Source organism: Nycticebus coucang, chromosome 23, assembly GCF_027406575.1.
Source record: "Nycticebus coucang isolate mNycCou1 chromosome 23, mNycCou1.pri, whole genome shotgun sequence".
Taxonomy (NCBI): Eukaryota; Metazoa; Chordata; class Mammalia; order Primates; family Lorisidae; genus Nycticebus; species Nycticebus coucang.
The window spans coordinates 37586018-37611995 of NC_069802.1; the positions used below are offsets into that span (position 1 = coordinate 37586018).

At 42.5% G+C, this 25978-nt stretch overlaps 1 protein-coding gene and 1 pseudogene across 1 annotated transcript in view; both read left to right on the plus strand.

The window, feature by feature from the left end:
- The first annotated feature begins 95 nt into the window (after positions 1–95).
- The window catches only part of POLN (DNA polymerase nu), a 105934-nt gene continuing 80051 nt past the window's right edge, over positions 96–25978 (plus strand). Inside the window, exons 1-5 of the mRNA XM_053577998.1 lie at positions 96–682; positions 1840–1984; positions 12864–12943; positions 19340–19837; positions 24949–25121. Coding sequence (XP_053433973.1) covers positions 647–682; positions 1840–1984; positions 12864–12943; positions 19340–19837; positions 24949–25121 — 932 coding nt within the window. The 5' untranslated portion in view covers positions 96–646. The remainder of the gene's footprint in view (positions 683–1839; positions 1985–12863; positions 12944–19339; positions 19838–24948; positions 25122–25978) is intronic.
- On the plus strand, positions 14826–16010 carry LOC128575779 (neugrin-like; annotated as a pseudogene).

Below are 25978 nucleotides of genomic sequence, written 5' to 3' on the forward strand. Positions count from 1 at the left end.
AACTGCAATCAAAAAAAAATTTTTTTTTGAGACAGTGTCACTCTGTTACCCTGAGTGGAGTGCTGTGGCATCATAACTCAAAGCAATCTCAAACTCTTGGGCGCCAGTGATCTTCCTGCTTCAGCCTCAGTAGTTGGGACTATGGGTGCCCACCACAGACTCAGCTAGCTTTTCTATTTTTAATAGAGATGGGGATCTTGCTGTTGCTCAGGGTGGTCTTTAACTCCTGAGCTCAGACTATGCACCCACCTCAGCCTCCCATGGTGCTGGGATTACAGTGTGAACCACCTTGCCAGGCCCCTCATATTTGATTTTAAAGTACTGTTCTGCTACTCAAATATTTCCTCATAATCCCCTGCAATAGATTTTGAGACTAAAAATGTTCCACTTGCACCACAAAGAGTATTAATATTCCACTGGCTGTTAATTCAATGTAGAGACTAGGTTCCAGGGACTCAAAGTTTCTATAAGACAGATCTCAGTAGTACTTCGACTTTAATGTGGCTTACCCATCATAAATAACTTTCAAAAGAAATTTGAATTTCAAAATTCTGTGAAAGATGATAGAGTAGAATATGGACAATTGAAAATTATATTAGGAGATGGTATAAAATAACTTGAAGTAGTTTCTCTCTTACTACATTGGATGCTTCTTGGGGACCCAGTTTATACATGGCCTGTGGTAAGTAACCATCTGAGCTTTACAGAGAATATGCTCAAGAGTATTCCTTACATGTGAATGCCAATCTAAAAACAACACAGATAGTGTTTATGGAATTTTTCAGCAATAACTATCAAAAAATAAGCATGCTTGGGTAATACATGAGCCTTGATGATTTTTATAATCCATTAAGCAAAAATGTTTTGCCAGCTGTATTGCTGTATTAAATATGCAATATACTCTAAAAATTTGTAGCAATAATTCTTGTCTAAGATTTTGTTACCAGATTCTTTTCACTTGAGTGACTTTTGTTTATTTTTTTCTCTATTACATCTTGGGATAGAAAATTTGCTTTAAATTTACTTTTTATTTTTCTCCAATAATGTAGAAAAATGTGTCACCTGGTTTTCTGGTTTACAGTACCATATTCTGTTAAGTTAGTGCCAGATATGTGTGACCAGATGCTTGATGATTTTTATTGTCCCTACACAGACCTTTACATGCTCAGCCCAGGGGGCTACTAGGTGTGAGCAGTGCAAGGATAAGAGGTGTGTGCCACAATTACCCAAGTCAGTTTTAATTGTTGTGTTATTAGATTCATGTAATTAAAGATTTAATACCAGTTTTTCAAATTTCAGGAAATATTTGAGTAGATGGCTTCAAAATTGTTAACTAGAAGATAAGTTGTTTATCGGTTTCCGTGATACTCCAACTGAGCCTCTAGCTGTTTTGCTTTCTTCTTACTATCCTATCTATATTAAGGGATGATTGATACCTATTTCCTGTGATTATTAATAACAGACTTTTTAAGTGGCAGTCTCAGTACATAAAAATATATATATATATATATATATATTTTTTTTAAGACAGTCTCATTTTATCGCCCTCGGTAGAGTGCTGTAGCATCACAGCTCACAGCAACCTCCAACTCCTGGGCTTAGGTGATTCTGTTGCCCCTCCTGAGTAGCTGGGACTACAGGCGCCTGCCACAATGCCCAGCTATTTTTTTGTTGCAGGTTGGCTGGGGCCGGGTTTGAACCCACAACCCTAGCTGTATGGGGCTAGCGCCCTACCCACTGAACCACAGGTGCCACCCCCATAAATTTTTCAAATAATTGTATTTCTCATTTTGAAGTCTCAATATATGGGTATTTGTCTTATGTTGCTCTTAAATTTAGGATTTTATGAAAATGGAAAATTATGAGGCATTTGTAGACTTTGATCTCTGTAAGATACCACTCTCCAGTGTTGCTCAGAAGATTCTGTCTGCTATGCATTCACATGACTTAGTGGATTCTGAGAATTGGAGAGAGAGTACAAAGAGTAAGTAATTTTTAAGAACCTTTCTATTTTTTATTACCTGAATATCTTAATTCTTAAAGCTAAGAATTGAAAATGAAATATATGTAGCAAAATTATTCAGTAGAACTTTGTTATGCAAAGTTCCATGCCTGCAGACAAATGAAGCCCAGTTCCTGTCCCCTTTATTCATCCAGTACTAAGTTTCTGCTTACTAAATTTCATGTTTCCTTAACACTTACTGCTTTAACAGTATAGCACTCTTTCGTATTCCAGGCATTTCTATTAAAACATTCCCTTAGAATCTAGATCAGGAATTTTAGTAGGCTTGGACTGGGCTTGAATCCACCAGCTTCAGTGTATGTAGCTAGCACCCTACTCACTGAGCTACAGGTGCCAAGCCTAGATCAGGTATTTTGGTATCCTCAAAAGAGATGAGTTCTCACAGTGCCTCCTGCTTCAAACCTTGGCTCTCGAGTCACAAAACCTGAACGTAGTATCTGCTGTTGTGTGTGGTGAACAAGAGAAGTATTTTTGACAATATCTGCCATAGAGATGTATAAACGCTTAGGTGGCAAAAATTAGTTCTCATTGTGGGTATGTTTTCTAGGGTGCCAGCCACATACCCTGGAGCTGGTGGTTTCAAATCCAGCCCAGGCCTGCCAAACAACATATGACAACTACAGCCAAAAAATAGCTGGGCGTTGTGGTGGGCGCCTGTAGTCCCAGCTACTTGGGAGACTGAGGCAAGAGAATCACTTAAGCCCAAAAGAGTTTGAGGTTGCTGTGAACTGTGATGCCACCGCACTCTACCAAAGGCTACATAGTGAGAGTCTGTTTCAAAAACAAACAAACAAAAAAACCAGGCCAGGCACAGTGGCTCATGCCTATAATCCTAACACTCTAGGAGACCAAAGCAGGTGGATTGCTTGAGCTCAGGAGTTGGAGGCAATCCTGAGCCTTGGGAGGCTAAGGCAAGAGGATCACTTGAACCCAAGAGTGTGAGTTTCCTGTGAGCTGTGATGCCAGGGAACTCCAGAAAGGGAAACAAAGTGAGACTCTGTCTTAAAATAAAATAAATAGTTTAAAATTAAAAAATATCTTTAAAAATATTTATAGAATAAGGCTATAATGAAAAAGTGTTTTTGTACAGCTATATAATATGTTTGTGTTTTAAGCTAAGTATCATTACAGAACATTCCAAAAGTTAAGTGTATAAAGTAAAAATGTTACAGAAACATGCCTGTAATTCTAGCACTCTGGGAGGCCGAGGTGAGAGGGTCACTTGAGCTTGGGACTTCAGCCTAAGCAAGAGTGAGACCCCCGTCTCTACTAAGAAGAGAAAAAACTAGCTAGGCATGGTGGTAGGCATTTAGAGTTCCAGCTACCGGAGAGGCTGAGGCAAGAGAATCACTTGAGCCCAGAGAGTTTGAGGTTGCTGTGAGCTATGAAAGATCACACACTCTAGCCTGGGGTGACAGAGTAAGACTGTCTCAAAAAAAAAAAAAAGCAAGCAAAGGTGAATCTTTTATTGAAGAAAGAAAAATATTTTTTGTAAATTTAATATAGCTTAAGTGTACAGTGTTGATAAAGTCTATGGTGTGTACAATAATATCCTAGGCCTTGATCTTCACCATGCACCCAGAGAAGCTTCCAATCCTGCAACGTTATTTTATGGTACAAATGTACCATTTTTTATCTTTTAATACCACATACTTATTGTACCTTTTCTATGTTTAGATTTGTTTAGTGTTAATGGAAAAAAGCCAAAACTCTAAAATAATGTAAAGAGATTTATTCTGAGCCAAGCATGAGTGACCAAGGCCCAGGAAACATGCCTATGAGGTCTTAAGAAAATGCACCCAAGGCAGCTGGGTTATAATTTTTTTTTTTTTTGCAGTTTCTGGCCAGGGCTGGGTTCGAACCCGCCCCACATCCGGCATATGGGTCCTGCGCCCTACTCCTTTGAGCCACAGGTGCCACTTTTTTTTCTTTTTTAGATCTCTGTTTCCCAGGCTAGAGTGCAGTAGTGTCATAGCTCACAGCAACCTCAAACTCCTGAGCTCATGAGATCCTCCTGCCTCAGCTTCCCCAGCAGCTGGGACTACAGGTACCTGCCACAATGCCCTGCTAGTTTTTCGTTTTTCTATTTTTAGTAGAGATGTGGTCTCGCTCTTGCTCAGGCTGGTCTGGAACTCCTGAGCTCAGAGGATCCTCCTGCCTCAGCCTCCTGTAGTGCTGGGATTATGGTTAGTATCTTGTTACAAAGAGGAACTCCAAAAGGGAAAGGACCAAGGGAGATATGTCTGACATGTCTCACGGCCAGCAACTTGGCCTTAAGGCTTTCCTGGAGTCTCCTGGGCCAAAGAGGGGGGCATTCAATCAGCTGGGTGGCTTAAGATTTTATTTTAGTTCACAAGTACATACCATTGTGTTATAGTTGCCAATAATATTGGCAGGTTTGTAGCCTAGGAAGAATAGGCCAAACAAGGCAGATTCATGTAAGTAATTCTTAGGATGTTTGCACAGCAACAAAGTCACTAAATGGCATGTTTCTCAGAATGCTTCTCTCTCCTTAAGCAATGCTTCGCTGATTATAGCTTCTGTATCTGTGCCTGTGCCAGCCAAACCCCCCTCCTCCGTGGCATTGTCTGAGTGTTGTGATATCAGTTCAGCATCCTCAGGTTCAATCCTGATTCCTAAGACTTCTCCCCAGCTTCCTGCTGACAAGTCTGATTCCCAGGAAATAGATCTGCTGCACTTGGTGCCAGGAGTGGTCTGAGGAAGTAGATGTGGGATTTTGGAGTCAAGTCACCCTCGGGCAGGCTGGCACTGATTCCTTCATCACTAGTTGTGATGGAACACAAATGGTGGCAGTGCGGTTAGAACTGTGGGAAGGGAGCCCGGGCACAGTGGCTCACACCTGTAATCCTAGCACTCTGGGAGGCCAAGGCAAGTGGATTGCTTGAACTCAGAGGTTTAAGACCAGCTTGAGCAAAACCGAGACCGCGTCTCTACTAAAAATAGAAAAACTGAGGCAAGAGGATCACTTGAGCCCAAGTTGGAGGTTGTTGTGAGCTATGATGCCATGGCACTCTACCCAGGGCAACAGCTTGAGACTCTTGTCTCCAGAAAAAAAAAAAAAAAAAAAAAGAGCTGTGAGGAGGAGTGTCTGCCCTGACAGTGGAAGCTGCAGATTGGTACAGTGCTGCTTATCTGAGCAGTATCAGGCAGCTGAAGACATGGAACTGGATGGCTGTGGCTGGGATGATACATCCTTTGGAAAAAGACAAGGCCTGAGGGAAATTAGCAATTAAAGGCTAAATGTGAAAGCCAGAGGGGCTTCCTGGCACCAAGGCCCAAGACTTAGTCCTTATCACTCCAGAGAAAGTTGGATTCTCAGTCCTTACAGATGTGCTGCCTCTAGGTTGGGGTCTTGATGTGAGAGAGAGGACCCAGACCCTGAGGACAGGATGGGAACCTTTGAATCTGTGAATTAAAGTCTCAAGTTTCAGGTGCCTCTTAAACTTGAACAAGTGGCTCCCCCACTGGTGTCCCTCACCTCTGCTTGAAGACAAAGTGGGGTTGTTTCCTTGGTGGAGGAGAAAACTGCGCAGGCTGTGTCCTGAGAAAGAAGGCTTGTGCCCTCTTTATTTTGTATTGTTTCAGTGTAGGGGGCAGAAAAACCAAGCATAAAGTTCATAAGTCCACATTTTCTTAAAATTTGTTTATATATTTATACACACATAAATAACGAGATTTCAAAAGCATTCATATATGTTCAGGTTTTTCTTCTTTACTGCTGCTTCCCTTCATGGTCATTAAGTCATAACATAACGTAGCCCTGAAGTGCTGGGCCTGTTAAGGAAGTATCTTGAGATAGGCCAGTCAGGACAGAAAACAGCAGTAGAGCTTCTGTAAGTGACCACCCAGGGGACCATAACAAACTGGTCAACCTAAAGGAACCAGGCCTACTGAACTAAGACATGCATGTGCGTGACCAGTTTATGAAAATTAGGACACCTTGAGGAGATGATCAGTGCAGGAAGGTGGTCAGCTGTGGAGTGTCTAATGATTTGAACAGGAAAGTGTTAGGCATTATTAACTAGTAGGGATCAACTACCAAAGAATAGAGAGAACTCTAAAGAACCCAGTAACAGCAGATTACAGGGAGCAGCTTCCTCCCTTAGGGCTGGAGTCGAGTGCTGAAGAAAGGCAAATTTAGAAGAGCCACTCCCACCAAGACTAAGATTCCAACCTTGTCAGAGATGTGTGTGCTGTAGCCCCTTGCATGACCAAGACATCTGCTGAGGTGCCACACACAGGTGGCAAGCTGGAGTCATTATAGGGTAACCCTGAGCTTACTGAGCAGCTGTGTACAGGGATCTGCTGAAATTAGGTGGGATTTCTAGCACACTGGCCAGGTGGGGAGGACGAGGAGGAAGGAAGACCAGACACAGCCCACCTCCAGGCATGTCCCTCTGGCACCCTCTGCTGGCAGCCTTAGCCCTGTGCCAGGGGTGGAGCAGGCTGGTCTGTAGAGGGCCTTACTCCAGAATAGTAGTCAGTACACTGGGGCGAACTCATCTGAGAGGCAGGGAACTACCTGGCATGGAAGTGAAGACACTGTGCTCTGAGGACCTGCAGGACCTGGGGCACAGACAGGGCCTGTGAAAGTACCTGTAGGATGGGATCCTAAGAGTGATAGGTCAAGGTAGGCAGAATCAATGTTGGTGAAGGGACAGTTTATGAATGTGGGATTACTCTTCAGGGACACTGGACCTGACAACCTGATGAGATCCCAGGAATGGTGCTAACATAGTGTGAGGATGGCTCTTGGCTTCTTGTAGGAGATGGGTTATGCCAAGTGAAGGAAAGCTGCTGGGACTGCCATGGCAGGTGGTAGAGGAAGGCATAGAAGAGAGGCAACATGCCAGCATGGCTGTATTGTGTAGGGCTGGGGACTCAGCAAGTGACAGTGCCCAGAAGGGTCCAGTGGACTCTTAGTCCACCACAGCCATAAAGCACACTCTGATGAGGTAGTGGGGCTGGTGCACCAGCATAGCTCTTGTCCCACCAGGCTGTGGCTGTTGATAGAAGTTAATCCCTGGTGACAGTGAAGTGGTGGGGTTCTGAAATAGTGGCCAAGTGGTAGTGCCTATCAGGAGCACGGGAGGCAGGATTCTCATGAAGAGTGACATCAGGTCAGGAACTGACTGCCCGAAGGCAAGGCCAGATCCCTCAAAGGAGGGGGGACCATGTGACACCATGGCAGGTGTGTGTGGCAGTTATTCCTCCAGAGGGACCTGTGTCATTTACACTGTTAACTTATGCATGGGGAAGGGGGAATATGTAAACATTTCAAGGACAGTTGGGCACAGAGTTTAAGGTGACATTGATACCTAGAGATCTGAAGTGTCATGTGGTCCCTCTGTTGGAATCAGGGCATGGGGACTCAGGCAGTGAATGGATTGTGCTCATAATGGTTCCATAGGTGGGCTTGTCCAGTTGCCATTTTCCAAGTGCCCAAATGTTATCTGGGGTGAATATACTTTGTTGGAAGAACCCCAGATAATATTCCTTGGCCTGAGGATGAGGGCTACCATAGCAAGGGAGCCACGTTGGTGACTCTGTAACTGCCTTACCCCCAGATGGTAAGTCAGTGTAGCGACATAGCAGCCTAGGAAGAGTGGCAGAAATTAGGGCCATCCTTAAAAATATTAAGGTTTCAAGGGAAGGAGTGAATTATATTCCATTTCATTTACCAATAAGGTCCTTATAAAGCCGGCTGGATCTGTAATCGCAGTTAACATCACAGACTGCAGCCTGTGACATTGCAGCTCCAGTGACACTGCAGGGCCATGTGGTCTATAAGTTAACAAGTCCCCAGGTACAGGAAGTACAGTTGCTGATCTGATGAATGTGTTCTCTTCCATCTGTATTAGAAAGGAAAATCAGAAATAGTTCATGTTCACTCAGAACGGGCAATGTAAATTTACACCTGCCCCAGAGCTGTGTTACCGCCCAGCTTACTATTTTGATGGCATCATACTAATCAGCATGAGCAGGAAATGGCAAGTTTGTTAGGGGTCTTGCTGTCCACGGGTGGGAGAGAAACCCTACAAAGATTCAGGGCCCACCACTCCGTAGTGGGGAACCTGTGGCCTTGTGGCCACTGTGGCCTCTGGATCTTTGAGTATGGCCTTTTGACAGAATCCCAAATTTTATTAACAAAGGTATTAGTTCTGTGAAGTTTGGATTCAGTCAAGGGGCTATACTTGAGGATATGGAGGGCCACATACAGCCTGAGGTCACAGGTTCCCCTCCTCCAGCTAGGGTATGGTAGGATGTCCTCTTGGAAGTAAATGGGCAGTAATCATAGCTGTGTACATTTGCTTTTTTTTTTTTTTTCAGAGAGGGTCTTACTCTGTCACCCTGGTTGGAGTACAGTGGTATGATCATGGCTCACTGCAGCCTGGAACTCATGGGCTCAAGTGATCCTCCTGTCTCAGCTTTCCAAGTAGCTGGAGTCACAGGTGCAGTGCTGCTACGCTTGGCTTAATCACTGTATTTTTAGCCTCTCACTACTAAGAAGGCATAGCACTTGGTGGCATCTTTGGGTCTGGGGAGTAGAGGCAGTACACTCTTCATGTGGGAATGCTGTTTGGGAAGGCACTGTGTGAGCAGCCTGGGTGGTGGAGCAGGTGGCTCAGCTGCTTGGAAGTCCAGCCTCACTGACCTGCTGTTAGAGGCATTGGCAGTGGGAAAAGGTGCCACATGAAGTATGGGGCAAAACTCCAGCAGAAAAATCCCAGTTTAGACTCCTAGAAAGCTGGGACAAAGCCATGCCATCTGTAGCAGAGTATTATATATTTTTTGAAAAACAAAGCAAACTCCTGCCATGCTTCTGGCTGCTGGTAGAGATGGAGCATGAGACTATGGGTATATCAAATGACCGTGAAGTCAGAACTGCCCAGCACAAGTCGGTGCCATCAGACCTGCCAAGGGGTAGACCTGCAGCAATCTGCTGTGAGTTGGAAATGGTTCTTTTAGAATTAGGTACCAAGCTAGCCAGCGGGCACAACACAGCTGTGTGACAAGTGGCTCGGACTCCACAGCATCATCACTGTTGGCACTGGCACTTCTTTTGGGGAGGGGCAGAGCCTAAAGACCAGCTGATGAAGTTGGAGAAAGGTCAAGCTTGACCCACAGTGGGATATCACAGCATGTGGTGCCTAACGCAGGCTGCAGGTCACTACAGCATGGTCCAGGTGGGCCTGAGAGGCAATGTTGAGGAAAAACGCAGTCAGGCTGTGCACTGGACCATCCACCAAGGGTCCCCCAGCCAAGGACATTCACCACAGAGGACACATCCAGATAGCCATGCTAACACAATCACCTGGCCAGTTGATACCTGCCAGCCTCCATCCCCTGCTGTCTCAGCACCAGTGTACTGGGCTCTTTATTGGAGTGATCTTGGGGTGGTTGAGGTGGGTGTGGGCTCAGCAGCATCAGCACTGATCTGGCTGTCTCCCTGGTGAACATCCAACTCTCCAGTGGCAGAGACCAAATGCTGAGTCCCCAACAGCACCATCCTTTGAGGAGAACAGTCACTTGGGCAAATTGACAAAACTTAGCCCCTTGCACCAGAAAAGATAAAGTGATTCATCTTTTTAAAAATTGTATTTCATTTATTTATTTATTTTTGAGACAAGCACTCTGTAACCAGGCTGGAGTACAGTGGTGTGATCTTAGCTTAGTATAGCCTTGAACTCCTGGGCTCCAGTGATCCTCCTAGTAGCTGGGACAACGACTAGGTAATTAAAATAAAAAAATTACCATGACTAGGTAATTTTTTTATTTTTTGTAGCTATGGGTTCTCACTATATGGCCCAGGCTGGTCTCAAACTCCTGGCCTCAAGCAATCTTCCTACCTTGGCCTCCTGGGTCACTGGGACTGCAAGTGCAAGCCACTTGAGAGGCTGAGCCAAGAGGATTGCTCAAATCCAAGAGTCTGAGGTTGCTGTGATCTATGATGATGTCACAGCAGTCTACCCAGGGTAACAGAGTGAGACTGTGTCTCAAAAAAAAAAAAAAAGAAAAAGTAATCATCACCATCAGTTAACTGATCCAGCTGTAAGTCATCTTTTTAATGGCTATGTATTTCTTGATGTGGATGTTACATAGCATGCCCATCAATTTCCTCTTGACTAGTATCTACTTTGTTTCCAGTCCTTTGCCATCATGCGCAATTCTGCCATAAATATATATATTTTTTAAACTTATTTACTATTGTATATATTTCTGTGCAACGAGTGAAATTGGTTAGAGATTGGTTAGGTGATTGATTTATTTTATACCTGTTTCTATCGAGGGGTTCCCATGCTCTCTTACTCTCACTCTGTCATATATGTGTATGTGAGCACACATATCCTAAGTTTATAAGTCAGAATTTCATAAATACAGCTCAAGAAACAACACTGCTAATATTCCCAGAGGCCCATCTTGTCCACCTTTGGGTCACTCCTCCCCTTCCCAACTCCCAAGAGTGATGTAAGCATTTTAATTTCAATAAGTCTTGACAGTTTTCTTTCCAAAAAGGTTCTAACAATTCACATTTTTTTTTTTTTTATAATTTTTTTTTTTTTTTGTAGAGACAGAGTCTCACTTTATGGCCCAGGGTAGAGTGCCGTGGCCTCACACAGCTCACAGCAACCTCCAACTCCTGGGCTTAAGCGATTCTCTTGCCTCAGCCTCCCGAGTAGCTGGGACTACAGGCGCCCACCACAACGCCCGGCTAACAATTCACATTTTTTGCCAGCAGTACATGAGACTACCTCTTTCTTTTTTTTTTTTTTGTAGAGACAGAGTCTCACTTTATGGCCCTCGGTAGAGTGCCGTGGCCTCACACAGCTCACAGCAACCTCCAACTCCTGGGCTTAGGCGATTCTCCTGCCTCAGCCTCCTGAGTAGCTGGGACTACAGGTGCCCGCCACAACAGCCAGCTATTTTTTGGTTGCAGTTTGGCCGGGGCCGGGTTTGAACCCGCCACCCTCGGTATATGGGGCCAGTGCCTTACCGACTGAGTCACAGGCGCCGCCCGGGACTGCTTCTTTCACTCCATCTCCAGTTATATTTAATTTGCATTTCTCTGACTAGTGAGTTTGAGTATTAGCTTGTATTTGTTTGCTGTTTGTATTTGCTAGTGTGTGTGTTGTCTCCTGTTCTTTGCTCATTTCCCTGTTGTTTGTCCTTTCCTGTCAATGTGTAAGCACTTACTGTATAATGCAGGCATTAACCCTTTATCATTTAGTCATTTATTTGAAGTAGTTCCCCCAGTGCATTATTTTATCTTTTGGATATGGTACTAGTTAAATCACCCTATTTATTAATCTATCCTTTTCTGTTAAATTGAAACGCTTCGTTATTTTAATATCTTATAACTCCTGGGATCAGTCTCTGGTTTGTCTATTCTGTCCTACAGGCTTTTTCTCTTTCATTTTCTTAAACTTAGATTTCTTTTTTTTTTTTTTCAGATATTTAGTGTTTCACATGCACTTTGAAATTATTATATTAGATTTGAAGATCCCTGTAGAGTTTTCTAAATGGAATTGCCTTAAGTTTATATTTGGAAGAATTAAGCACTCAGGTCCATGTGCTAATGCTATGTGTTTCCATTTATACAGACCTTCTTTTGTGCCATTTCTTAAGATTTTAAGTTTTCATCGAGGGTCTTGCCCTTTTTTGTTACTTTTATCCTAAGTATAACTTTTTTCTATTTATAAATGAAGTGTTTCCTCCATTCACATTTCTTGGCTGTTATCATTTTAATAAAGGGAGTATACTTTGCAGTGGTTAGGAGCACAGACTTCTGAGTCGTGTTGCCTAGGGTTGAATCTCGGGTTCATCACTTATTGTTTAGCCCAGGCTTATTAAAATTAAAGCAAAAATCTAAGTTATAAGTTTGTATTAATGATGCTTTACTGACTCTTTAGTTGTTCCATTGCAGTATTGTTCACTTTAAGAATTTCCTCAAACATTTAATGCTTATTAGGTTTCTCTAAAATGTTGATCATGCGTTTTTAGAGTCAAATATTCACATGCAAATGCCAATGCCAACTAATGATTTTTTTTTTTTTTGAGACAGAGTCTCAAGCTGTCACCCTGGGTAGAGTGCTGTGGCATCACAGCTCACAGCAACCTCAAACTCTTGGGCTTAAGGAATTCTCTTGCCTCAGCCTCCCCAGTAGCTAGGATTACAGGCACCTGCCGTAATGCCCAGCTATTTTTTTTTTTTTTTTTTGGTTGTACTTGTCATTGTTGTTTGGCAGGCCTGGGCTGGATTTGAACCCACCAGCTTCAGTGTATGTGGCTGGCGCCCTAGCTGCTAAGCTACAGGCGCTGAGCCCCAAGTAATGATTTTTAATAAACATTTCATAATTACAGAGCTCTGTCTCCAGTTAATTTGAAGATAATTTATGTATTTTTTTTGAGACAGGGTCTCACTGTGTCACCCTCGGTAGAGTGCTGTGACGTCACAGCTCACAGCAACCTCAAACTCTTGGGCTTCAGCGATTCTCTTGCGTCAGCTGGGACTACAGGCACCCGCCACGATGCCTGGCTATTTTTTGTTGCAATTGTCATTGTTGCTTAGCTGGCCCAGGGTTCATCAAACCCACCACCCTTGGTGTATGTGGCTGGCACCATAACCACTGTGCTACAGGTGCTGAGCCTAATTTATGTAAATACTTACTGCAATAATAATATATGTTTTGGTTGTGAATTTTATTACATTGTTCTAAGTAAGTTAATAATAAGTTAATTGCATGACAATGGTGGCTGCTTTCAGTTCAGCTATTACATAACTTCTTTAATACCACATTCCTTTTTGTTGCTGTGAAAGCTGCAGGAGTGATAAACATATCCAGTTCTAAGCATTCAGCACCACCTGAGGATGAGAAGAATCAATCACTGGGAAAAATGGTAAATATTTCAACAGTATCTTTATGCTATAGAGAAAATAGGAATAATTCTGAACAGATAACCTTCCTTTGTTCAACAAATACTTATTAAGTATATGCTGGGCACTGTGGGCATATTAGTTTTTACAAAAGGAGTTCTTGTTCTTTAGGAGCTTCTAGTTTAGTTTGAAATGGGGACAGGCAAGACAGAGAAGCAGGACACATCTCCACAGTAGGGTGTGAAGTGCCGTAGAGAAGTGAGTTCAGAGAACTCTGCGACACCTGGAAGAACGTCTAACCCAGTTCTTCTACTGTTTCAATTTGCTTTCTGGGTGTTGGGGAGAGGAGTCTGAGATGTCTTTTTGAAGTATGAAAATTTTATCTGAGCTGCAATCTACTGGGTGGTTAGGAGCTTCCGGTCAGCCTAAAGATGCTCTTTTTTTTTTTTTTTTTTGTGAGACAGAGTCTTACTCTGTCACCTAGGGTAGAGTGCTGTAGTGTCATAGCTCACAGCAACCTTAGATTCCTAGGCTCAAGCAATTCTCTTACCTCAGCCCCTCAAGTAGTTGGGACTATAAGTGCCCTCCGTGATGCCTGGCTGGTTATTCCCTCTTGCTCAGGCTGGTCTCGAACTCCTGAGCTCAAGCAATTTGCCTGTCTCAGCCTCCCATAGTGTTGGGATTACAGGCATTAGCCACCGCTCACCTTTAGACAGCAGTGTGGAAAGACATTGAGAAAATTTTTCAGGTTAAGGAAGAGCTTGACTTTGGACTAGCAGAAACAATAGAAGTTCCTGGCGGCACCTGTGGCTCAAAGGAATAAGGTGCCAGCCCCATAGGCCGGAGAACACGGGTTCAAACCCAGCATAAAAAAAAAGAGAAAGAAATAATAGAAGTTCCAAAATTTACAATGGGAGAGTTACTGAGTTCTCGACTAGAGAAGAGAGATAAGAAGAGGCCTTCTTCCTGAAGACATGTGTGTGAAAGTGGTACAGAACATGGTGGTTAAGAGAATAGACTCAAGTAAACCACCTGTGTCCAAGACCCAGCCTAGCTTAATTTAAACCTAAACTCCCTGTAGGAAAGTGGAATGCTAATAGGATCTATCTCTTGGGTTGAAAAGACAATTATCTACCCTTGGAGTGGAGAGAACACAGCGGAGGAACTCTTCTCCTTTTCCCTCTGTTAAGTGATGGAAATGTATCTCTCAGTGGTGTATAAACATTGCTCCTTTGATCCCCAAGGCAGAGGTCTTCAAAGTTTTTGTTCCCTCTCACTCAAAAGAATTTTGAAGATCCCACTCAGTTTGACAGTCAGACCCTGACTAAAAAAAATAAAAATAAAAAGATTTTGAAAAGCTATGTGCCTCCTTGCATATTTTATTTTATTTTTTTTTTAATTTTTTTATTAAATCATAACTGTATACAATGATATGATTATGGGTCCTTGCATATTTTAAAGTTGACATTTAAAATACTCATCACAGTGGTAATGGCACCAGCTGGTGGGTTTGAACCCAGCCCAGGCCAGCTAAACAACAATCACAACTGCAACAAAAAAATAGCTGGGCGTTGTGGTGGACGCCTGTAGTCCCAGCTACTTGGAAGGCTGAGGTAAGAGAATTGCTTAAGCCCAAGAGTTAGAGGTTGCTGTGAGGTGTGACACCACAGTACCATACGGTGGACGACATAGTGAGATGCAGTCTCAAAAAAAAAAAAAAAATACTCATTACAAGTTTAAAAAGTTATAAAGGACATTATTTCTGATAAATTGTTAATATTGACATTTAAAAAACTGTTAGATCACATTAAAATATATCCACTCATAAATAGTGTCTTTGTGATTGATACCCACACATCTTGTTAAAAAAATAAATGAGGACCCTGAGTCTGGCTGAGCAGGTGTATGTGTGGGCTGTTGTCATGCGTATGGTCGAGACCCAGGGTGGTGTGCTCCAGCCCCCTTGGCCGTGAGCCAGACCCAGACTCCACTGGGAGCCAGAGGAGCAGGAGCTGCAGGAACTGGAGAGGTACTGGCTCCTCTAGGGGACCTGGCCTGAAACAGGGCCATGCCCGCTCAGTGCCCCAGGCCTCGCCCCCTCGGCACCAGACGTCCTGCCCATATCTGGGCAGCGGCCCTTGTTTCCCCTTAGCAATTGTCAGGGAGCAGGAACAGATGTTCAGATCTTTCCAGTCTAGCAAGTCTGGCCTGCTCCAGCAATTGTAGCCATTAGTTTCCTCGGCTGCTGTGCAGCATTACTGGAAGCCAAGGCAGGGCCCCCGGACAGGGCCCAGTTGAAGAGGACTGAGCCTCTGTGATTTAGCCTAAGGCTCTTCAGATACCCATTTTGTTTTTACACATGGCTTCTGCTGTTGGTTCTCTCCCTTAGCACCCTGAAACAACAGAGAAAAGCAATCCAATTCCAGAAAATTCGGAGGCATATCAGGTTCCCAGCCCAGAACCCTGACATGGGAAGCAATGGAGCAGATCCAGTATTTACATAAGGAATTTGCAGAGTCCTGGTCAGTTCCCAGGTTAGCTGAAGGCTTCAATGTTAGTGCTGATGTGATCAGAAGAGTTTTAAAAAGCAAGTTTGTACCCACATTGGAGAAGAAACTGAAGCAAGATCAGAAAGTTCTTAAGAAAGCTGGGCTTGCCCACTTACTGCAGCAGATCCCTGGCTCTGGAGGTACCTCAAAGCCACTCTGTATCAGGCCCTTTTCTGATGCCAGGGGATGAGGCTTTGTCCAAAGGCCAGAGTCACAGCCTGGCTTTGAAAGTGTTAGGGTCAAATGCTCACAGTACAAATACACCAGGGAGACAGAAGGGAAGGAATAAAGGATTCCGGAAACTGGAGAAGGGGAGCTTTGTGCCTGCCACTGCAGTCCTGGGTCATCAGAAAGCACTGCAGAAATGCTCTCCCAGTGATTGTGAGTGCACCAGGGAGCTGATGGTGATGGGTTGCCAAGTCATGAGAAGCTGTTGGAGTTGAAGGCAAGGGAACCAGGCAACCAGAATGTTAGCAGCAAAGTAGTGCAGAGGGGGCAGGAATTCTTTGGCACCAGTGGGAACTTCCTGTACAGAGATTAAGCTGGGGCTTGGCCTCTGGAAGTGCCTCTTGAACCACAATTGGGGAGGTTTGTTTGTAGCTGCCTCAATTTCTGAGTATGGATTAGCTACCTTGGCATAGGAGGAAGTGATGAGTCTGGAAAGTGGCAGGAAAGATCTGCATGGATAGATTCAGGCTTCTGGGGACACTGCTCCTATCTGACCCCTTGAGATCTCTAGTGTTTCTCTGTGTTATTTGAGCTCTCTGGTGAAAAGCAGCCAGGTTGCATGTGTTGTTACTGAGTTTCTGTGATACTTGCAATGTATGTTTAGGAGGAAATGAAAAGTTTGCCTTCTGACTCATTTTCTTCTTGGTCAGGGAACCCTAACAGTTCCCAAACGGCTTAGTCAATTGGTTTTTCTTTTTCTTTTTTTTTTTGAGACAGAGTCTTACTATGTCACCCTCGGTAGAGTACTGTGACATCACAGCTCACAGCAACCTCAAACTCTTGAGTTTACGTGATTCTCTTGCCTCAGCCTCCCAAGAAGATGGGACTACAGGTGCCTGCCACAATGCCTGGCTATTTTTTTGTTGCAGTTGTCATTGTTGTTTAGCAGGCCTAGGCCAGGTTCGAACCTGCCAGCCTCAGTATATGTGACCAGCACCCTAACCACTGAGCATGGGTGCCAAGCCAATTGCTTTTTCTTATATGCAGAATAAAGTAAAATGTGGCAAAATAAAAAAAAAATACATGAACAAGATCTTCAACAGCCTAAAACTTTGTATTTTTCTTCTTGAATTCTTTTTCTTATATATTCCTCCACAAAGTGTTTAACATATAATTTTAGGCTTGAAAATCTGTTCTCTGCAAAAACAATTAAAATTTTTTGTCTGTGACATATGACCAACATTTTCTTTCAAATTATTTTTAAGGTAAATTAACACACAATTGTTCAAAATAACACATATTATACATTTGAAAATAAACATTAAACATAAAGGGTTATATTAAGTCAATCCTATAATGAAATGGACAAAGATGCCTTTCCGCACCAGTTAGTCTATAGATCTACCGATGTATATTGCATATTGCTGGGATGAGACCGGAAGTGGGCTGCTACTGAACTGTGTGATTTTTTAAAAATTTTAGTAGATAATTTAACATAATATTAAATAGTTTTAGTGATTTCATTTTCTCTATAAGTGGCCTTTACTTGAAAGTTATAAATTATTATTTTTTTAACCTGGTCTTAGCAGATCAGGAAGTTGTAGGGTTTTTTGTTTGTTTGTTTGTTTTTTTGAGACAGTCTCACTTTGTCATCCTTGGTAGAGTGCCATGGCATTATAGTTCAAGTGATGGGCTCAAACTCTTGGGCTCATGCGATTTTCTTGGGCTTAAGCAATTCTCTTGCCTCAGCCTCCCAAGTAGCTGGGACTACAGGTACCCACCACAACATCCAGCTATTTTTTTTGTGTGTGTAGAGACAGAGTCTCACTTTATGGCCCTCGGTAGAGTGCCGTGGCCTCACACAGCTCACAGCAACCTCCAACTCCTGGGCTTAAGCGATTCTCTTGCCTCAGCCTCCTGAGTAGCTGAGACTACAGGCACCCGCCACAACGCCTGGCTAACACCCAGCTATTTTTTAGAGATGAGGCCTCACTCTGGCTCAGGCTGGTCTTAAACCTGCGAGCTCAGGCAATCCACTCACCTCAGCCTCCCAGAGTACTAAGATTACAGGCATGAGCCACCATGCCCGGCCTTTTTATTTTTTGAGACAGAGCCTCATTTTGTCACCCTTGGTAGAGTGCTATAGTGTCATAGCTCACAGCAACCTCAAACTCCTGGGCTCAAGCTATTCTCTTGCCTCAGCATCCCAAGTAGTTGGGACTACAGGTGCCAGCCACACTCTCAGCTATATTTTTAGAGATGGGTTCTCCCTCTTGCTCAGGCTGCTCTTGAACTCCTAAACTCAAGCGATCCACCTGCCTCGGCCTCCCAGAGTGCTAGGATTACAGGCGTGAGCCACTATGCCTGGCATAGGAAGTTATACATTATTAATTTGCACTCTGATGCATGCATGCAACGTACTCTCATCCATGACCTCTGCTTCCACCGTGATTCCCACAACAGAGATCAGAGGCTCTTTGAGCTCCTGCCTGCTCCAGTCCCATGATCCAGATATGCACACCTGCCTTGGCTGGGAAGAATTGCTACTCTAGAAGATACTATATGGTTTCATTAGAAAGTTTGATCTGCAAGAACAACAAAAATAAATGGAACTTAAGTAGCTGTATATTGCTAAGGAAACAACCAAAGCACATAGACAACCTTCAGAATGGGAAAATATATTTGCCTATTATGAATTGGACAAAAGCTTGATAACAGATCTACAGAGAACACAAATTAAGCAACAAAAAAAGACCTAACAGTCTATCACTGGGCAAGAGACAAGAATAGAATCTTCTCTAAAGAAGACAGACAAATGGCTAAGAAACATATGAAAAATGCTCATAGTTCCTAATCCTCAGAGAAATGCAAATCAAAACCACTCTCATTTATCACCTAACCCTGGTGAGAATGGCCCACATCATAAAGTCTGAAACCACAGATGCTGATGTGGATGTGGGCAGAAGGGAACACTTTCACAGTGTAGATTGGACTGCAAACTAATGCAACCTTTTTGGAAGGAAATATGGAGAATCCTCAAAGAGCTCAAATTAGACCTCCCATTTGATTCTGCAATCCCATTACTAGTCATCTACCCAGAAGAAAAAAAATTCTTTATCATAAAGACATTTGCACTTGACTGTTTATTACAGCTCAATTTACAATTGCAAAATGTGGAAACAGCTTAAATGCCTACCAACCCAGGAATGGATTTAACAAGCTGTGGTATATGTATACCATGGAATACTATTCAGCCATTAAAAAAGACTTTACATCTTTTGTATTAACCTGGATGGAGGTAGAATACAGTCTTCTTAGTAAAGCATCACAAGAATGGAGAAGCAGGAATCTGATGTACTCAATTCTAAATTGAAGGCAGCAGATGAGCTAATACAAGGGGTTGGGGGGTAGGGGAATGAAAGAGTGGGGAGAAGGGAAGGGGAGGAGGGGTCACGGTGTAAGGCACACTTCTTGGGGGTGGGACACAATTATAAGAGGTACTTTATCTAACAAATGCAATCAGTGCATCCTAATTCTTTGTAACCCAATGAATCGCAAACAATAAAAAAAAGTTCAGTCACAGATAATGTGAAGCTTGTGTCTGCACATTACCTTAGACAAGTTTTACCAGAAATTAGTTTGGTTTATGGATCTGTCTTATGAATCCATATTCTAATGAAATATTTCCCTATTTTTCTGTAGAATCCTAAATTTTTAATGAGCCAGACATCAAGAGGTCCCGCCAAGCTCCTTCCTCCATCCTCCAGTGTCAGGTGCACACATCAGCTATCTACTGACCAAAACCAGGATGGCAGCAGCTCATTGGCTCTTTCCAGTTGTTTAATTGCAGAGTATAATCGAGAGGCTTCAGTTTTACAGAAAATGGAACATAATGGAAAGCATGTCCAAGAGAAAAATATAAATAATGAAAATAAGAGAAGCACAAATCTTAAAAGAAAACTTATTACATATAATTCATCAGAGAAAATAAGTAAACAAATGGCATTGGAACAAAATGTTGAAAAGGTTGAAGCCTTCTTAAATTCTGAGTACACAAGAGCACTTAAAAAACATTTTTCTGATATTCGGTGTTTGGATGATGTGGCAAAAAGCCAACTGATTGAAACAGTCAAACAGGCAGCAGCCCTGGTGGTAACGCTAATGTATAAGGATGGCTCAACCCAGCTAAGAGCTGACCAGGTTAGTGAACAGTGTTGGGTTTTGTTGTTGTTGTTGTTTTGGTGATGAGAGGTAAAAACTGAAGAAAGCGAGACCAAAGTGTAACCAAGGTGGCATTGTTTATTTTGACACTTGCGTGCAAGTAGAATGAGATCTAAAGGATGTTGGGGGGAGGTTAAGGAGGGAAGCCAATTTTATACAGTGGCCAAGGGGAAGCTGGTTTCTATCAAGGACCAAACTGTTGGTCTCAGCAGGATGTCAAAGATCTCACTGTAGGGACTCTCCTGGCAGATTCGTATTGGAGTGTCAGCGTATTTCTCTCAGGTGGGTCTGTAATTGGGCCAGTACAAGGGCAAGCCTGCAACATGTCTCTCTCTTATCTGAGTTATGTCCACCTATAACAGTATTACAGAATGGCTTTCCAAGATGGAGTTAGTTTGCCCAACCTAACAGACACCATAAATCAAGCCTATTTTCTTAGTGTCTGACTTTGGTTGGAAAACTAGAAACAAGATGTTAAGCCTTCTCCTCTGTCACAGTGGTGATTGACAATGTTTAGTTTCCAACTGCCAAACTTTTCCACAGTGTATGTACCTGCAGGGAGAATGGGGACCAAAGACCCCATTCTTGGCAAGGGAAAACACCCCCAGAAAATGGGGAAAACAGAGAAATAAGATGAGGAAGGCAGAATAAAAACAGTTCAGCTAGCTTTCTTTTAAACTAACAATTTAATTACTTGTCTGGGAAGTTTCTGCTTTTATTGGAAGCCTGGCCTGTGAGGGATGTAGCTTACAAACATCCCTGCTGGGTCTGGCACTCTGAAGAACAATGGCCATAGCAGAAGCTGTGTGCAAGGCCTGGGAAGGAACATTAACCAGGCCGACTCCTGCCCAATAAAAAGCAACCTTCCAGAAGCAAATACCCATTGTGGGAATGTGTATAATGGCCAGGGCAGAAATCAAGGGAACAGCTTGATCCCTGAGATGTGGGCAGGAGGGCTTGTACCCTAACCATGGAGGGAAGTACCTCCAGTTAGAGATAAGGGGAAAATTCCTCTTTTCCATCGATTCTTCAGAGGATGACTGACGCCATCTCCTCTGCTCCATAGAGAAGCTAGAGGGGGATCCAACCTCCCACAAGGCATCTGTGTGTGGGACCGCAGATGGAAGGCTGCCCCTGCACAAGGCTCAGGTTCCGGATTTCTCAAGGCTGCCCAGACCTTTTAAGTTAATGATTATAGATAGAATGAGAATTAACATGCTTACTCTTTGAAACTGCTGATGTTTTTACTCCCTTTCTCAGCTTACCCTCTCAGCTAGATGAGAAAATAGCCTTCAATAAAAGCTGGTTGGAAGCACTCAGGGCCACTGATGAAGCCCCTCAAGCTAGCAGTGGTCCCCTGTGCCCACTTTTTATTTATTTATTTATTTTGATATGGGGAATTTTTTTTTTTTTATTAAATCATAGCTGCGTACATTAATGCGATCATGGGGCACCATACACTGATTTTATAGACCATTTGACGTATTTTCATCACACTGGTTAACATAGCCTTCCTGGCATTTTCTTAGTAAATTGTGTTAAGACATTTATATTCTACATTTACTAAGTTTCACATGTACCCTTGTAAGATGCACCATAGGTGTAATCCCACCAATCACCCTCCCTCCACCCATCCTCCCCCCTCCCTCTCCTCCCTCTCCTCCCTCTCCCCCTTCCTCATATTCTTTTTTTTTTTTTTTCCTTCCTCATATTCTTAGGTTATAACTGGGTTATAGCTTTCATATGAAAGCCATAAATTAGTTTCATAGTAGGGCTGAGTACATTGGATACTTTTTCTTCCATTCTTTTTTTTTTTAATTTATTTTTATTGTTAAATCATAGCTGTGTATATTAGTGCAATCAAGGGGTATAATCTTCTGGTTTCATGTACAATCTGAAATATTCTCATCAAACTGTTCAACGTAGCCTTCATGGCATTTTCTTAGTTACTGTATGTAGGCATTTGTATTCTGCATTTAGTAGGTTTCACCTGTACCCATTCTAAGATGCACCGTAGGTGTGGCCCCACCTATTACCCTCCCTCCACTCTAACCTCCCCCCTCCCTTCTCCTTCCTTGGCCCTTTCCCCATAGTCTTGTGCTATAGTTGGGTTACAGCCTTCATGTGAAAGCTATAATTTAGCTTCATAGTAGAGCTGAGTACACTGGATACTTTTTCTTTCATTCCTGAGATACTTTGCTAAGAAGAATATGTTCTAGCTCCATCCATGTAAACATGAAAGAGGTAAAGTCTCCATCTTTCTTTAAGGCTGCATAATATTCCATGGTGTACATGTACCACAATTTATTAATCCATTCATGGTGTGCCCACTTTTTAAAACTTTATTCTGTGTGTCCTGTCTCTTTATCTCTGGCCACTTTTACTTTCATTTTCCCCAGGCGATCTCTGCTGGTTCCACAGATCTTAAAGGATCCTGCCCCCTGGGGTTCTGGCAGGACCCCAGCCAGTATATACCATTTTACATTCCATAGGCAACATACAAGGGTTCAAATCCTTGCCAATAATTGTCTGTCTTTTTGGTTTTAGCCATTCTGTAGCGGGTATGAGGTGGTATTTCATTATGGTTTTATATTGCATTTCCCAGGGACAGGTGTGGTGACTCATGCCTGTAATCCCAGCACTCTGGGAGGCGGAAGCAGGTGGATCCCTTGAGCTAAGGAGTTTGAGACCAGCCTGACAAAGATAAGACCTGGGCATGTTGGCAGGCTCCTGGAGTCCTAGCTACTCAGGAGGCTGAGGCAAGAGAATCACTTGAGCCCAAGAATTTGAGTTTGCTATGAGCTATGACTCCTGGCATTCCACCCAGGATGACAGAGTGAGAAAAAATAGGAAGGGATGGATGGATGAATGGATGGATGGAGGGTGGGAGGGAGGGAGGGAGGAATGAAAGAAGGGAAGGAAAGAGGGAGGGTAGTTCCCTATCATCTAATGGCATCGACCACTTTCTCATGTGCTTATTGACCATTGACATATCTTCTTTGATGAAAGGTCTATTTAGATTTTTTTTTTAATTTAAAATTGGCTTATTTGTGTTTTATTCTTGATCTGTAAGAGTTCTTCACAAATTCTTATGCAAGGCCCTTATAAGATATATGATTTACAGTTCTTCCAGTTCATTGGCTTTTTTTTCTTTTGAGACAGAGTCTCAGTTTGTCACCTTTAGTAGTGTGCTATGGCATCATAGCTCACAGCAACCTCAAATTCTTGGGATGAAGTGATTCTCTTGCCTCAGCCTCCCAAGTAGCTGGGATTCCAGGTGCCCACCACAATGCCCAGCTATTCTTTAGCGATATGGTCTTGCTCTTGGTCTGGGTGGTCTCGAATGCCTGAGCTGAGGGAGTGCACCCACCTTGGCTTTCCAGAGTGCTGGGATTACAGGCGTGAATCATCACACCCAGACCTAGTCCATGGCTTTTTAAACAGATTTCTTGTCAAAAGCTAAGATGTGTTTTTGAAAAGAAAAAAAAAAATTTAAAGCAACACATCTTTTGGAGCACAATATTTTTTAAATTTGACAAACTCCAGTCTATTAATTGTTTTCTTTTATTGTTTGTGCTTTTGTTGTTGTATATAAGAGTGCTTTGTCTATCCCAGGTGAAGATGACTTACTCCTGTTTTCCTCTAAGAGTTTTACAGTTTTAGTTCTTACATCTGTGATCCATTTTGAGTTAATTTTTGTCCATGGTATAAGACAAGGTCACCAAATTCACCCTTTGCATGTGACTATCTTTTTCTTCCAGCACCATTTGTTGAAAGACTCTTCTTTCTCCATTGAATTTTCTTGGCACTTTTATTAAATACCACTTGACTATAGGGTTATTTCTGGATGTTCAATTCTTTCCTTTAATTTTTGTGTTTTCCTTATGATACTACCACACCATCTTGGTTACTGGAACTTTGTAGTAAGTTTTGAAATCAGGAAGTGTGAGTCCTCCAACTTTGTCTTTTTCAAGATTGTTTTGGGTGTTGTGATCCCTTTGTATTTCCATAAAAGTTTTAGAAATAGTCAATTTATGTAGATATCCAAATGGGACTTTGATACAAATTGTCTTCAATCTGTAGATTATCCTCTTAATAGTATTGAATTTTTTGACCTATAAACATGGGTCAGAATAAATAAACTTAAATAAACGCCATTTATTTAAGACCAATTTCTTTAGGCAGTGTTTTTTAGTTTTCCATGTAATATATGAGTCTTGTTTTGCCTTTCTTTCTTATTTCTTTTTATGAGTCAGAGTTTCACTCTGTTGCCCTTGGATTGAGTGCCACGGTGTCATCATAGCTGACAGCAACCTCAGATTCCTGGGCTCAAGCAATCCTCTTGCCTCAGTCTCTTGAGTAGCAGGGACTATAGGTACCTATCACAATGCCCAGCTAGTTTTTCTTCTCTTAGTAGAGATGGGATCCATCTTGCTCTTGCTCAGGCTGTTCTTGAGCTCCTGAGCTCAGGCGGTCTACTTGCTTCAATCTCCCAGAGTGCTGGGACTATAGGCATGAGCCACTGCACCCCACCCACTTTTTTGGTTTCTTTTATCAGCATTTTGTAGTTTTCAGCACATGGATCCTGCCTGTATTTTATTGACTTATACCTAAGCATTTCATTTTTTGGAGTTACTATAAATGGTAGTTTAAAATTCTTCATTTTTACCTGTTTATTCCTAGTCTATAAAAACACATTTGACTTTTGTGCTTTGTTCTTATATTCTGCAACCTTCTAAATTCACAGATTAGACTTTTGTAATAGACTCCTTTGGATTTTTTACACAGATACTCATGTCATCTGTAAATAGGATTAGTATAATGCTTCATTTCTGATTTGTGTGCCTTTTGTTTCTTTTTCCTATCTTGTTGCGCTGCTTAAGTCATCCATTATGATGTTGAATAGTGTAGAGACCAGATTTGGAGGGCTTGAGTTTGACTTTTGGCCTTGTAAGTAAAAAGAGCTATTCATTTTCAAATTTAATTTTAGGACTTTTCGCTTTCTCTCAGCTTAATTATAAAATGTGACATTTTTTCTTGAATAGATTGTTGTCAGTGTTTAATTTTGAAACTTTACTGTGTATTCACAGGCTCCACTTCCCTCTGTTGAAGGAATTGTCATGCTACTCAAGCCCCAAGAAGAAGGCAGCTGTGGCAGTGTTCTGGGAAAGGCAGTCCCTTCTGGGGATCAGTGTATTTACATACAAACAGAGCACTCTTCTATCAGGGGCCAAGAAGAAGAAGCAAATAATCAATTTGCTAGGTAAGGAATCTTCACTCATCTTAAATCCTACTGATGTGCCTGCTTTATCCTAATGTGAAGTTTCCAATTTTAATTTTTTTTTTCCAAGACACAGTCTCACTTTGTCACCCTCGGTAGAGTGCTCTGGCATCATAGCTCACAGCAACCTCAATGGGCTCAAATGATTCTCTTGCCTCAACCTCCTGAGTAGCTACAGGCGCCCACCATAATGCCCAGCTATTTTTGGAGATGGGGTCTTGCTCTGCCTCAGGCTGGTCTCGAACTGGTGAGCTCAGGCAATCTGCCCACCTTGGCCTCCCAGAGTGCTAGGATTGTAGGCGTAAGCCACCACGCCTGGCCTCAATTTTAATTTTTTTAACTTTCATAAGTTTTGTATGGGCACATGAAAATAAAATGAATCTCAGTGATAGAAGTTCCTGCAAACACTGGCCCTCTCTCCCCAGAGAGCACATGGGATGGAGTTGCTGTCCTCTAAGAGCCTGCTTAGACCTGATAACATCAAATACAAACAACTGCCTCTTTTGAAGAGAACTATAACTACTCAGAGCATGAATTAGCCTTCAACTTACCAACTTTATGCAATACTTCAAAAGGAAAACAGTAGAACCTTTGTCAGTTGACCACCCACAGGACTGTAACAAACTGGGTCAACATACAAAGATGGTCAACATATTTCATATCAGCATTTCAAACACTTTTCAAATCTATATAGCCATTTAATTCTAACTGTCCTCATATAATGACTCAAATATTTTTTCAATCATAAAAGAAAACTTAAGGTAATCTTTATATACTCTGTTTACTGAATCAGGAAATCTCAATTTTTTTTGAGACAGAATCTCAAGCTGTTGCTCTGG